The sequence below is a fragment of the Jaculus jaculus genome, chromosome 2, assembly GCF_020740685.1.
Source record: "Jaculus jaculus isolate mJacJac1 chromosome 2, mJacJac1.mat.Y.cur, whole genome shotgun sequence".
Classification (NCBI taxonomy): domain Eukaryota; kingdom Metazoa; phylum Chordata; class Mammalia; order Rodentia; family Dipodidae; genus Jaculus; species Jaculus jaculus.
Genome location: NC_059103.1, coordinates 137,476,406 through 137,489,895, shown reverse-complemented (window position 1 = coordinate 137,489,895; position 13,490 = coordinate 137,476,406). Strand labels below are relative to the sequence as shown.

General features: G+C 41.0%; 1 protein-coding gene across 10 annotated transcripts in view; it reads right to left on the bottom strand.

Moving 5' to 3' along the window:
- Window positions 1–13,490, bottom strand: part of Cspp1 (centrosome and spindle pole associated protein 1) — a 164,833-nt gene that overhangs the window by 10,255 nt on the left and 141,088 nt on the right. For all 10 annotated transcript variants that reach the window (XM_045143285.1, XM_045143289.1, XM_045143287.1 and 7 more), the window contains 2 exons: window positions 10,364–10,503; window positions 2,417–2,557 (listed from right to left, as the gene is read on the bottom strand). In XM_045143285.1, the coding sequence (XP_044999220.1) occupies window positions 2,417–2,557; window positions 10,364–10,503 (281 nt within the window). The remainder of the gene's footprint in view (window positions 1–2,416; window positions 2,558–10,363; window positions 10,504–13,490) is intronic.

Sequence of the window (13,490 nt, the reverse complement as noted above, 5' to 3'; positions counted from 1 at the left end):
AAGTAGGAGGATCACCATGAGTTTTAGGCCACTCTGGCACTAGTGAATAGTGAATTCCAGGTTATCCTGAGCTAGAACGAAACCCTACCTCGAAAACAACAACAAAAATATTTACAGAATGGTTAATAAAATAAATCTCAGATTATCTTTTAGGACTAGCTCTCTACTGGAAAATACCGTTTTCTACTGAACTTCATTCATTTTTGGGATAAATTATATTATTATCAAAACTAACCTTTATCCCTGTCCTGTGTGTTGAATAAGACTCTCATTTGCATAAATAAATACAAAACAATCACTATGAACTAAGAAAGAAAAACTGATTTGCAGGATTTTTCACCATCTTCCATCAATCTTACTTCTATTGTCTACACGGAGAGTTGCTGAATGGAGTTAAACAGGGAAATGAAGCAAGTTAGATTCTAAGGACACAGTTCCAAGGGAAAAGATAGGGTATCCCAAAGTATCTCCAGTCTGTCCAGGCTTCCTACATGCTTCTTGAGAGAGTGCATTTTATCTCAGAAGCATTTTGTCTCTGGAAATGAAAAATCTGCCAATGTTTAAGTCATCAGGGGCCTTGCCCACTGTGATCATAAACAAGACCTGTGGTGTGAGCCAGCCTCAACTGTGCTGGCCCGCTAGGTAGCCATTGCTCAGGAGCATAAGACATGATTGCAAAGTAGTCTTTGGTGAGGTGAGGTGTTACCAGATACCATATATCAGTGGCATCTGATACCCACAACTTTGTCCCTCAAAGTAAGGCAACTGGGGCTGGAGAGATGGCTTAGCAGTTAAGCGCTTGCCTGTGAAGCCTAAGGACCCTGGTTCGAGGCTCGGTTCCCCAGGTCCCACGTTAGCCAGATGCACAAGGGGGCGCACGCATCTGGAGTTGGTTTGCAGTGGCTGGAAGCCCTGGCGCACCCATTCTCTCTCTCTTTCTCTACCTCTTTCTCTCTCTGTCACTCTCAAATAAGTAAAAATTAAACAAAGAAAGGCAACTGTATCAAAATAGAAGAGAAGAATAGTTTGAAAGAAGAAAAGATTCTGTGGAGGGGAATTTGGGAAGGAAGAATGGTGGGAGGGGCTTATGATCATAGTATATTATCTATATATATGGAAGTAGTCAATAAAGTGTTTTATTTTAATTCTGACAATGATGCATGTATTCCTTCTTGAAGTATTTCACTTCAAGACTTTGTGACTATGAATTACCTCATCAAAGTGATTGCTGACAGGGATGCATATTTTCAGTGAAAATACCTGTGGATTCATGAGGAGACATTTGCCCCAACAACTCTAACTTACCAAGGATAATCACTTGAGGCTTTGTTTGTTTGTTTGTTTGTTTGTTTTTACAAGGCAGGGTCTCACTTTTAGCCCAGGCTGACCTGAAACTCGCTCTGTAGCTCCAAGCTGGGCTCAAAATCATAGCAATCCTCCTACCTCTGCCTCCCAAGTGCTGGGATTAAAGGCTTGCATTTCCACACCTGGCACATTTGAGAATTAAAAATATGCCACCACACTATATATGGAAGTGGGAGACTGCATTTCTCCTTTCACGAGATGATGTACCAACAACTACTAAATCATAACATTTTGAACATTCTACTATCACAGGATGATAGATGGGGCTATTAGTGAAAAATTTTATTCCAAATGCAGAGAAGATATCCCCTACTACAACTGTTTTACAAAATTGTTCATCTATGATCTGGACCTGAAGTGTTACATCACTTACTTCTATGATTCCTCATGAGGCCAAAAACCTTCCTCAGATTCTGCAAGTTAGACCAACCTGCCACCACATTCCAATGACACAGGTCAGTGTAGGCACTCCAAGGAGCTGCTGGTTGGTTGACTATATGCAAACATACACACAAGTCTAGTGATTTATAGAATTCATACTGTGTCAAAACTCAAACACACTTCTCACATATAGAAGAGAAATGTACCCTACAGCATTAATGCCCTTGCTCAGCAGTCTTCCTTTTCTCAGTTCTTAACCTAGAAAGCACTTGGCCTGATCAAAACTCAATCCTGCTAGCAATTGTGAATGGCAGAGCCTCGCAGAATACGGATCCATGACCTCTGCTGGACTAATTCATGTTCTCTGGGACTTGTTCTCTTCTGGGACTATATGGCCAAAAGGACATGTAAAGTGTAGAGCTGCCAGTGCAGGGGGCCAGTCTGGCACTGAAATCAGTTAGAATGCTGACAGACCTCAGCATGGTGGACACACCTATAGCCTCAGTAGGCAAAGCCGAGTTGATCACTCCAAGTTTGAGGCCAGCTTGGTCCATAGAGCAAGTTGCATGTAAGTCAGTACTCCATTGGAATACCTTGTCTCAAACTATAAAACAAGCAACAACAACAACAAAACCCACTGACATCTGAAATAGCAGTGACCACTCCTTACCTTTCACACCTTCCTGTATTTTGATTCTATTCAGCCTCTTCTGCTGTTCTCTGAGCAGGGCCTGCTGCTGAATCTCTAAGGTTTGATGATCTCTTGGAGGATCTGGATACATAAATTTCAGATCCACTCGTGTTTCTGAATCTGGCACAAAAATTATATAGCTAATTTAAATCTTGTTTTCAATTGAAATTTTAGACACAAAAACCTGGACAGATATATGTTAACAACTGTCAAAACATGGAAGTGGGGCTGGAAAGATGGCTTAGTGGTTAAGGTGCTAGTCTGCAAAGCCTAATGACCCAGGTTCAATTCTCCAAGTCCCATGTAAGCCACATGTGCATGGTGGCATATGAACCTGGAGTTCTGTGTGCGCCACCATGCCCAGTTGGTTTTGTGTGTTTTGTTCATATTGTTTTCTTTATTATATTCTTCAAGCCAATACTTTTTCTCTTGTGCTGGATCTAGTCTATTAGTGAGGATTTCCACTGAGTTTTTGGGTTTCCTACGCCCTTCATTTCCAGATTTCTATTTGGTTATTTTTGAAAACTTCTGTCTGTATTAAATTTCTCCTTCAGATTTTCTGTTTTCTTCCTTAATTCATTCAATATTTTTCTGTATTTTCTTGGAATTCACTGATCATTTTAAAATTTCATTCACTTGAATTCCTTAGTATTTTATTCACTTCAAAACCTTAAGGTTGCTAAAGAATTATGAGATTTTAAAAGGGTCAAGTTCCCTTGCTTTCATATTTTTTGTAGTTCTCAACTGAGATCTGAACATGTAAAGACCCCCATGTGAGTGCTTTTACTATGGAAGCGTTTTCATTTGATGTGTCCATGGATATCAGACTATTGTAAAATGTAGAATATCTTTCCACATGAATATTGTAGTAATGTTTTCCTGCTATTTCTGTGATGAGGATTAGTGTAAGTGTAGGCATCTCATTTTCTCTGTAGTTCTCATAGCACTGCAATACTTTCACACACTTGATTGCCCTGGTGGAGTGTAATACTGGACCACAGACAAATGCTGGCTGGGACGGAATGACAATATTTTCTTGAGTTCCAGGGGAAGTAAAACATGGGCCTGTGTATCTCAAAGGTGGAAGGTCAAGGCTCAATCTCAAGAGAGCTCCCTATTACACAACCACATGCATAACCTTGGGAAAACAGAGCACTTCACAAATGTAGCCCACTGTTCATTTTCCAAACAAGTAAAGTCTAGACTGCCATTTTGTTCTGCATCTTTTTCCTGGCATCTGCGGATACTCGGCTTCCCACCATCTGCTGGGTCCTACGGGGTCCACCCTGAGGTCGGCTGGGTGCCAGTGACAGCAACTGTCCCATTATCGCCAGCAGCGTTCCCTTTCCAGCTAACAGTCCCACCAGCTAGGCCTGCGCCTGCTGCCACACGCCATGTTCCCGCCATGTCACGCGCTGGCCCCCAGAATTATTTTTAAAATCTTAAATGAACAGTGTAATTAATGGGTAAAAGAATATTTCTAAAACTTTACTTATTTGTGAACTATGTTTTTATTCTCAAGATTTAAAAATTAATGAGTATTTTCATTCTGATTGATAATTCATTCAATTTTGGCAGAGGTTAGATCTTTTTATTGTTTTAGTTTTTTGAGACAAGGTTTTACTATGTAACTCAGATATGCCTGGAACATACTGTGTAGCCCAGCCTATCACCTAGAATGTATAGTGATTCTTTGGCCTCTGCCTCCCAAGTGCTGGAACCTGGAACCATAGGTGTGCGCTATCCCACCTGGCTTTGAGGTCAGTTGTTAGACCATCATTTTTTCTAGTAATGCTGTACCTAAATTCCTAGCTTGTCAGCATTTATCTTGCTTTCTGCATTGTGTTTGCAAGGGACACAATATTATTGTATTTTAGGAGTCAGGTGTACATTGTCTAAGGTTCCCTGCCTCTTTACATGTGCAGCTTCTCCATATGAACACCCTGCAATATAAGGGCACATTTGATTAGAGTTCACCAATTGCGCTGACATGTCACTCTCCCCTAAAGTTCACTTTGCAGTAGAGTTCATTTTTGGGGTACATTCTATCAGTTTAAACTATATCTTCATAATAGTATACAGAATAATTTTACAGGTCTAAAAAATTTTCTGTGTTAAACTTGTGCATGACTCCTTCCCCACAGTCCCTGGCAAGTCTCCATACTTTACCTTTTCCAGAATGTCCTATAGTAGCTGCAGTTGGGATTACACTATGTGCAGCCTTCTCACATTGGCTTCTTCTTCCACGGCTTTATACCCCATTTCTTTCTTTTTTCTTTTTTGGCTTTTTGAAACAGAGTCTTATGTATCCCAGGCTGACCTGGAACTTAGTATTCCAGCTGTCCTTGAATTCGTCATAATCCTCCTGCTTTAGGCTCATAAGTATTGGGATTATAGGTGTGAGTCTAGCTGCATTTCTTTTTAGTACTGAATAATATTTATTAATTTATTTTTGTTTTTTTTTTGAGGTAGGGTGTCACTCTAGCTCGGGCTGAACTGGAATTCACTATGTAGTCTCAGGATGGCCTTGAAGTCATAGTGCTCCTACCTCTGTCTCCCAAGTGCTGGGATTAAAGGCTTGCGCCACCACACCTGGCTCTTTATCTTTTATCAGAGAGAAAGAGAGAGAGAGAATTGGCACGCCAGGGCCTCATCCACTGTAATTGAAATTCAGATGCATGTGCCATCTTGTGTGCATGTGCACCTTATGTGCTTGTGTCATGTGTGTCTGGCTTATGTGGGACCTGGAGAGTGGAATATGAGTCCTTAGGCTTTGTAGGCAAGCTCCTTAACCGCCAATCCATCTCTTGAGCCCTAAATGTTCTATTTTATTTTTAATTTGGGTTTTCAGGGTAGAGTCTTGCTCTAGCCCAGGCTGACCTGGAATTCACTTGGTAGTCTCAAGGTGGCCTTGAACTCATGGTGATCCTCCTACCGCTGCTTCCCAACTGCTGGAATTAAAGGCATGCACCACCATGCCCAGCATAGTTTATTTTTTTCTCCCTTTGGTTTTTTTTAAGGCAGGATCTCACTAGCCCAGGCTGACTTGGAATTTACTACATAGTCTCAGGGTAACCTTGAACTCACGGTAATCCTCCTACCTCTGCCTCCCGAGTGCTGGGATTAAAGGCGTGTGCCATCATGCCTGGCAGCATATTCTATTTTTTAATACTACATTATATTTCATTTGTTATACCCCTGAAGGACATTTTGGTTGCTTCCATGTTTGTTTTTTTTTTTTTTTGGGGGGGGAGGTAGGGTCTCACTGTAGCTCAGGCTGACCTGGAATTCACTATGTAATCTCAGGGTGGATGGTAATCCTCCTACCTCTGCCTCCTGAGTGCTGGGATTAAAGACGTGTGCTTCCATGTTTTTTTTTTTTAATTTATTAGAGTCAGAGAGAGAGAGAGGAAAAGTGTGTGTGTGTGTGTGTGTGTGTGAGAGAGAGAGAGAGAGAGAGAGAGAGAGAGAGAGGGAAACAGACAATGGGCATGCCAGGGCCTCTAACCACTGCAAATGAACTCCAGTCAAACCTATAAGAATAAAAGCAAATTTCTCCACAGAAAGTCCAGGAGGACAGGGGTAATGTATTTTAAACCCTGAAGGAACATAAATGTGTTTTACAAAGTTATCCTTTCAAATTTAAGGAAGTAGAAGGCTTTCCAAAATACCCAAACCTACTTTCTACCTATGGGGCTCAGAGCATAGCTTCTTTGGTAGAGCATTCACCTACCACGCACAAAGCTCTAGGTTAACTCTCCAGCATAAACTTGGTACAGTAATACATGCCTGGAATCCAAGCAATCAGGAGATAAAAACAGGAGAATCAAGTTTTGAGTACCTGAGTTCAGACACCCAGGGCCCATGTTAAAGCTGTCAGCTCTGATGGGCTCTGTTATCCCAGCTTGCTGATGGTGAGATGGGAGGTGGAGATCTGAGAACTTCCTGAAAACTTACAGACCAGTAGCCTAGCAAATACTCCAGTGAACAAGAACAAGAGATTGCTTCAAATGGGATGGAAGGTGAGGACTGAATCCTGAAAGTTATCCTCTGATTTCCACATGCATACTCTGACATGTGCATGCCTGCCCTCACACATATGAATTCACACAGAACATACACACAACTATGGTGTTTGAATGTAAAAATTCCCCAACAGCTTTCTGGGTTTATAATTAAGTCACATACTTAACATTCTGGTAATGGAACATTTGGGAGGTTGAACCTTGCTGCAGGATGGATTTTGGTTGCAGTGTTACAGCCTAGTCTTGCTTGCCCCTCTCTGCTCGCTGTCACTAATTCCTCTGTGCTGATGTGAAGATGTGACATCCAGCTGTCTGCTTGGCCATGCTTTCTCTGCCATGACAAAACTTCCCCTCAAAACTAACCAGAAATAAACCCTTTCCTACCATTAAAAATACACAATAATAATAATCAAATAATAATAATAATCCTAAACTGGGTAAGGTGGTGCACACCTTTAATCCTAGCAGTTGGGAGGCAGAGGTAGTGGGATCACTATGAGTTCAAGGCCATCCAGAGACTACATAGTGAATTCCAGGTCAGCCTGGGCTAGAGCAAGTCCCTACCTCAAAAAAAGGTGGGGATGGAGCTGAAGAGATTGCTCAGTGGTTAAGGCTCTTGCCTGCAAAGCCTAATGACCTGGGTTGGATTCCCCAGTGCTTACATAAAGTCAGATACACAATGTGGTACATGCATCTGGAGTTTGTTTGCAGCAACTACAGGCCCTGGCCTGCCCATTCTCTCTTTTTGCTGGGCATGGTGGCACTTGACTTTAATTCCAGCAGCCAGGAGGCAGAGGTAGGAGGATCGCTGTGAGTGCAAGGCCAGCCTGAAACTACATAGTGAATTCCAGGTCAGCCTGGGCTAGAGAAAAATCCTACCTCAAAAAAACAAAAAGAAGAAGAAAGATAAGAAGAAGAAAAAGAGAGAGAGAGAGAGAGAGGAAGGGCTGAAAAGCTCAGCAGTGAAGGCACTTGCCTGCAAAGCTTAATGACCTAGGTTTAATTCCCCAGTTACCCAGGTAAGGCCATATGCACAAGGTGGAGCATTCATCTGGAATCTCATCTGGAGGACTGGCATGCCTATTCTCTGTCTCTATCTTCTCTCTCTGCTTATAAATAAATAAATAAAAAGAGAGGGAGGGAGGGAAGAAAAGAAATACCAGGGCTGGGAGCTGCCTCAATGAAAAAGTAGCCTGAGTATTGATTTCAATCCCCAGTCCCCACTTGAAAAGCTGAAAGCGGTGGTGGGCAACTGTGATCACAGAATATTGATGGCGAGATGGGAGGTGGAAACAGAAGAATTTACCAGAAGTTCTCAATGAGCGCAGCAGTAAACAACCACAGCAAGAGTGAGAGACCCTCAAAAGAAATGGAAGATAAGGGCTAATAACAAAAGTTATCTTCTGACGTTCATATCCACACAAATAAACAATACCCAGCAACTGAGTCATGGGCTGCATAGTAATTAGATGTGGTAACACCGAGGCTATGGTTTGAAATCTTACTTAAAATTAAGAACTATAAAAAGCTTCTCTTTATAAGTCATAAAAATACACACATGCTAGGCTGGAGAGATGGCTTAGCAGTTAAGGTGCTTGCCTATAAAGCCTAATGATCCAAATTTAATTTCCCAGTACCCACATAGAAGCCACATGCACAAGGTGGTGGATGCACCAAGAGCTCATTGGCAGTTACTGGAGGCCCTGGCCTGCCCATTTCTTCTCTCTTGTCTCTGTAATCCCAGCACTCCTTTAATCACAGCACTCAGAAGGCAGAGCTCTGTGAATTCATGGCCAGTGTGAGACTATCTAGTGAATTCCTAATCAGCCTGGGCTAGAGCAAGACCCTACCTCAAAAAAAAAAAAAACAAAAAACATGCAAACAGCTGCTATAATTGAAACCAAAACTAAGTTTTTATAACATGAGAATGTATGAGGACAAATTATTCAGAGAAATCTAGTGACCATATGTTGTGTATCCTCTGTAAAACTCACATACAAGTGAGAGAATAACTAGTTACAAATAGGCTGGAAATGGTGGCTCATACCTTTAATCCCAGCACCTGGAAGGCAGGTAGGAGGATCACTGTGAGTTCAATACCAGCTTGGGACTACAGAATGAGTTCCAGGTCAGTCTGGGGAGAGTGAGACCCTACTTCAAAACAAAACAAAACCAAAAAATAAAAATGATAAGCATTTTTCAGGGCTGGAGAGATGGTTCAGCAGATAAAGCACTTGCATGTGAAGCATAAGGATCCACATTCCATTCCCCAGTACCCATACAAGCCAGATGCACAAAGTGGTACATGTGTAGTTCATGTGCAGTAGCTGGAGGCCCTGGCACACCCATTCTCTCTATATGCCTCTTTCTCTCTCTCTCTCTCTCTTTCTCTCTCCTCTCTCAATTATCTCCCTCTCAAATAAATAAATACATTTTTTAAATTTTTTTGTTTATTTTTATTTATGTATTTTAGAGCAGCAGACAGAGAGAGAAAGAGGCAGAGAAAGAGAGAATGGGTACACCAGGGCCTCCAGCCACTGCAAACAAACTCCAGATGCATGCACTACCTTGTGCATCTGGCTTACATGGGTATTGGGGAATGAAGCCTTGAACCAGGGTCCGTAGGCGTCACAGGCAAGCACTTAACCACTCCAGCCCTCAAATAAATATTTTTAAAATAGTATCAGTTCATGATAAAAAGAGTTGATGTCCTTAAATCAAACACTGAGACTCACTAGCTTAATAGAATGCCTATAAGATAGGTAACCAACAAATGGCAACATAAAAATTACCATAGTATATACAGCTGATGATAATGCAAATATAGGTATGAAAGGAGAGAAAATTGAAGAAATATCATTTCAGTTTCCCCTTTTGTTTCAAGTATGTTCAGAAAGAATAGAAAAAATCCAAAATATGAATGTTGTATAGTATAGGGTTTAAGGGAATTTCACATATTTAAAATTTTTAATAACTAGAAGTGACTTTTTAAATTAAAAGGTAAAGTTCTAGTTTATTTGATATTGTTGGATGGCTACACATCCAACAGTTTGCCTTTATTTCTCCTAAGCACTTGTTTTGTTGAGTGCTCCCTCTACAAAATAATCACATATAATATGCACTTCATATGCTAATAAGTTTTTGGTTTCTCAGGATTCTTGCATGTGACAATTAAGCTTTTTCTCCCATTCTTCCTAAGGAGGCACATCAAATCTGTCAACTCTTGTCTCTCACATCCTATAGGTCTCCTCCTTCCTGCTCAGGAATGCTGTTCTTTTCCATTGTCATTCCCTCCCTCTACTGGATCCTCAGCCCCTTGTTTTTCCTGTAGTGCCCCACAAACACACCCTAACAGCTTCTGCACCTCCAGTCTCTGCCCCTTCCCAGCCACTTACTTCTCAGGATAGTCTTTAGGCCCACATACTGCCTTCTAGTCCATCCTCATTCTGAAGATAATTGCCTTCAGATCCCATCATTCCCTTTTTGAAAAGATCTAGTGGAGGACCTTGATGCCTCTGATCCAGCTGGCACCTTCTGATATTCTCCTCACATGATCCCTTGTCTTTGACCTTCATCCTCTCTCTCTCCTGCTCAGCTTGCAGGTTCCCATATTCTCCTGCTTTTCCTCCAGTCACTCTGGATTCTCTTCTTCAGCCTTTCTCATAAGTTCATCTTTCACTATCCATCCTCTATTAAATACCAAGTGGCTGCTCCAACAGCTATCTATTTGCCAAAACAAAAATTTTAGCCTATCTGAAGCTTTATCTACTGGGTTGGTAAACTGCAGATGTAGAGTACACATACGTGTTAATTCATCATAACCTAAAGTCATGTATTACAAATGAAATCTGACTTTAGAAAAGTATGAATATACAGTAGAACACTAGCGAAGTGTGCTCACCTCTGTCCTTCAGCTCACTAAAATCATGAATATTCTGAAAAGTGGTGGGGTCCAATCCCTTAGGCGACTGTCGTCTGACCGGAGCTTGCACCCGATGTCTGGCCATGTCAAATATATCCATGGGATTCCTTTCTCTTTTCCTATAAATGACAAATCATGTGCTTTACTAGGAGAAAAACCCAAGTTCACATTTAAGTCACCACAGGGAAAAAAAGGGGGCAAGGCTAGAGAGATGGCTCAGTGGTTAAAGGTTGCTTGCTTGTAAAGCCCAATGGCCCAGACTTGATTCCCCAGTACCCATGTAAAGCCAGATACACAAAGTGGTACATGCATCTAGAGTTCGTCTGCAGTGGTAAGAATCCCTGGCACACCTATTTTCTGCCTCTCTCTTTTTCTCTCTGATTACAAATAAATATTTTTTAAAGAGAGATATTGGCATTTTTCACCACAGAACATTATAAAATATCATCCTAAGAGCTCTGCTATTTAAATCCCTTATATTAAAAAGACATTTGTTACTTCGTGTTGCTGGGACAAAACACCCAACAAAAAGCAACTGATGGGAAGAAAGTTTTTATTTTGGTTTACAGTGTCGAGGGGAGGCTTCATGATGGCAGGGGACAGCATGGTATGGGGAGAGCTGGACATCACATCTGCCTCATCAGGTGGAAAACACAGCAAGAGAGTAAGCCAAAGAATGGGAAGGGAGAGCTGGCTACAACACTCCTAAGCCCATGTAACAACACACCTCCTCCAGCAATGCTCTCCTACCAAATTGCCATCAGCTGGGGACCAAGCATTCAAAGCACATGAGTTTATGGGAGACATCTAATTGAAAACACCACAGCATTTACAAAGTCATTATATCTTTCTGAATGTTCAGAATCAAAGTCCCTTATTGTAAGAATAGAATGACTCCATTTTACTATAAAATGTTCAAGTAGGAGAAAAATCACAGTATTTGAAGTAAAAAAAAAAAAAAAAAACTGAGATTCTTAGAGCTGGACATGGTGGCACATGCCTTTAGTCCCAGTACTCAGGAGGCAGAGGTGGGAGGATCACCATGAGTTTGAGGCCACCCTGAGATTACATACTGAATTCCAGGTCAGCCTGGGCTAGAGTGAGATCCTATCTCAAAAAACAAATAAACAAACAACAACAAAAAAAACCCTGAGATTCTTGACTTTGATTCCATTATCTTTCAAATCTGTTATAGTCATGTTGTAAGCAAGAGAATTAAAAGAAATGTAAGATACTTAGCATAAAACATAATATGAATTAGGTAATCAGTAAATATCAACTTCCTAGGGGGCTAGAGAGAATGATGGCTCAACAGTTAGGACACTTGCCTACAAAACCTAACAACCCAGGTTTGACTTCCCAGTACCCATGTAAAGCCAGATGCAATGAGTGGCACATGCATCTGGAATTTGTTTGCAGTGGCTAGAGGCCTTGGCAAGCCCATATTCATTATTTCTTTCATCCATTCATTCATTCTCTATCATTCCCTCTCTCTCTTTCTTCTCTATCTCTTTCTCTGTGCAATTAAATAATTTTTTTTTTAAAGTCACTGGCAATCTGGGAAGATGGCTCACTAGTTAAAGGCACTTGCTTGCAAAGCTAGTTAACCAAAGTCTATTTCCCCAGCAATGATGCAAAGATGGACCAAAAATGGTGCACCTATATAGGTGTATATACACACATACATTCACATGTGCAAAGAAAGTAAATGTAAGAAAAAAAATGAACTTTCTCTCAGCTTAAAGTAAAAATTACACAGAGAACTATTAAAAGTTCTAACATATGCCAGGTATAGTGGCTCATGCCTTTAATCCCAGCTTTCAGGAGGCAGAGGTAGGAGGATCACCATGAGTTTGAGGCCACCCTGAGACTACATGCTGAATTCTAGGTCAGCCTGAGCTAGAGTGAGACCCTACCTAGGAAAAAAAAAAAAAAATTTTTTTGAAAAAAAAAAGTTCACACATTTAATGTATTAATGTTCTGCTCAATATTAAATATGTATTTATTTAGCCAGGTGTGGTGGTGCACACCTTTAATCCCAGCACTCAGGAGGCAGAGGTAGGAGGATCACCATGTGTTTGAGGCCACCCTGAGAATACAGAGTGAATTCCAGGTCAGCCTGGGCTAGAGTGAGACCCTACCTCAAAAAAACAAAACAAAACAAAATATATATATACATATATATATATATATATATATATATATATATATATATATATATATATATTTTTTTTTTTATTTAAGAGAGACAGATTGTGATGGGGAGGTAATATGATGGAGAATGGAATTTCAAAGGGGAAAGTGTGGGGGCGGGGAGTTACCATGGGATACTTGTTTATAATCATGGAAAATGCTAATAAAAATTTAAAAAAATTTTTTAATTTAAAAAAAAAAGAGAGACAGAGAGTGCACCGCTTTGTGCATCTGGCTTTACATGGGTACTGGGGAATTGAACCAAGCTGTCAAATTTTGTAAGTAAGAACCTTTAACCTCTGAGCCATCTCTCCACTCCTCTGGTCAATATTAAATGGGATTGTACAAAGGCTCCAACAGTGATTTTACAAAAAGCTTCCAGAGAACTTGATAACTGATAGTCTATTTCTATGGCACCTAGAAAATTAATGAAATAGGTAAGCTTAGGAAGGGAGTTTTCTGCTAGAGCTTTGGGGGAGTGATCTAAGAGTCATTCTCCCAAAGAAAAGGAATGGAGAATAGTATTCTAAAAACAGAAACCTGGGCTGAAGAGATGGCTTAGCAGTTAAGCGCTTGCCTGTGAAGCCTAAGGACCCCAATTCGAGGCACGATTCCCCAGGACCCTCCTTAGCCAGATGCACAAGGGGGCGCATGCATCTGGAGTTCGTTTGCAGTGGCTGGAGGCCCTGGCACACCCACTCTCCTCTGTCTCTGTCTCTCTCTCCCTGCCTCTTTCTCTCTCTCTCACTCTCAAATAAATAAATAAAAATAAATGGAGTTGCAAAAAGTGGAATTTCTTTGTGGTGACAAGAAACCCTGTCTCCGTCCCCCCCATGAAAGAAAGGGAGAAAGGGAGGGAGGGCAGACAAGCAGGAAGACATAGAGGACAGACATGGAAGCTTAAGGTTTATAA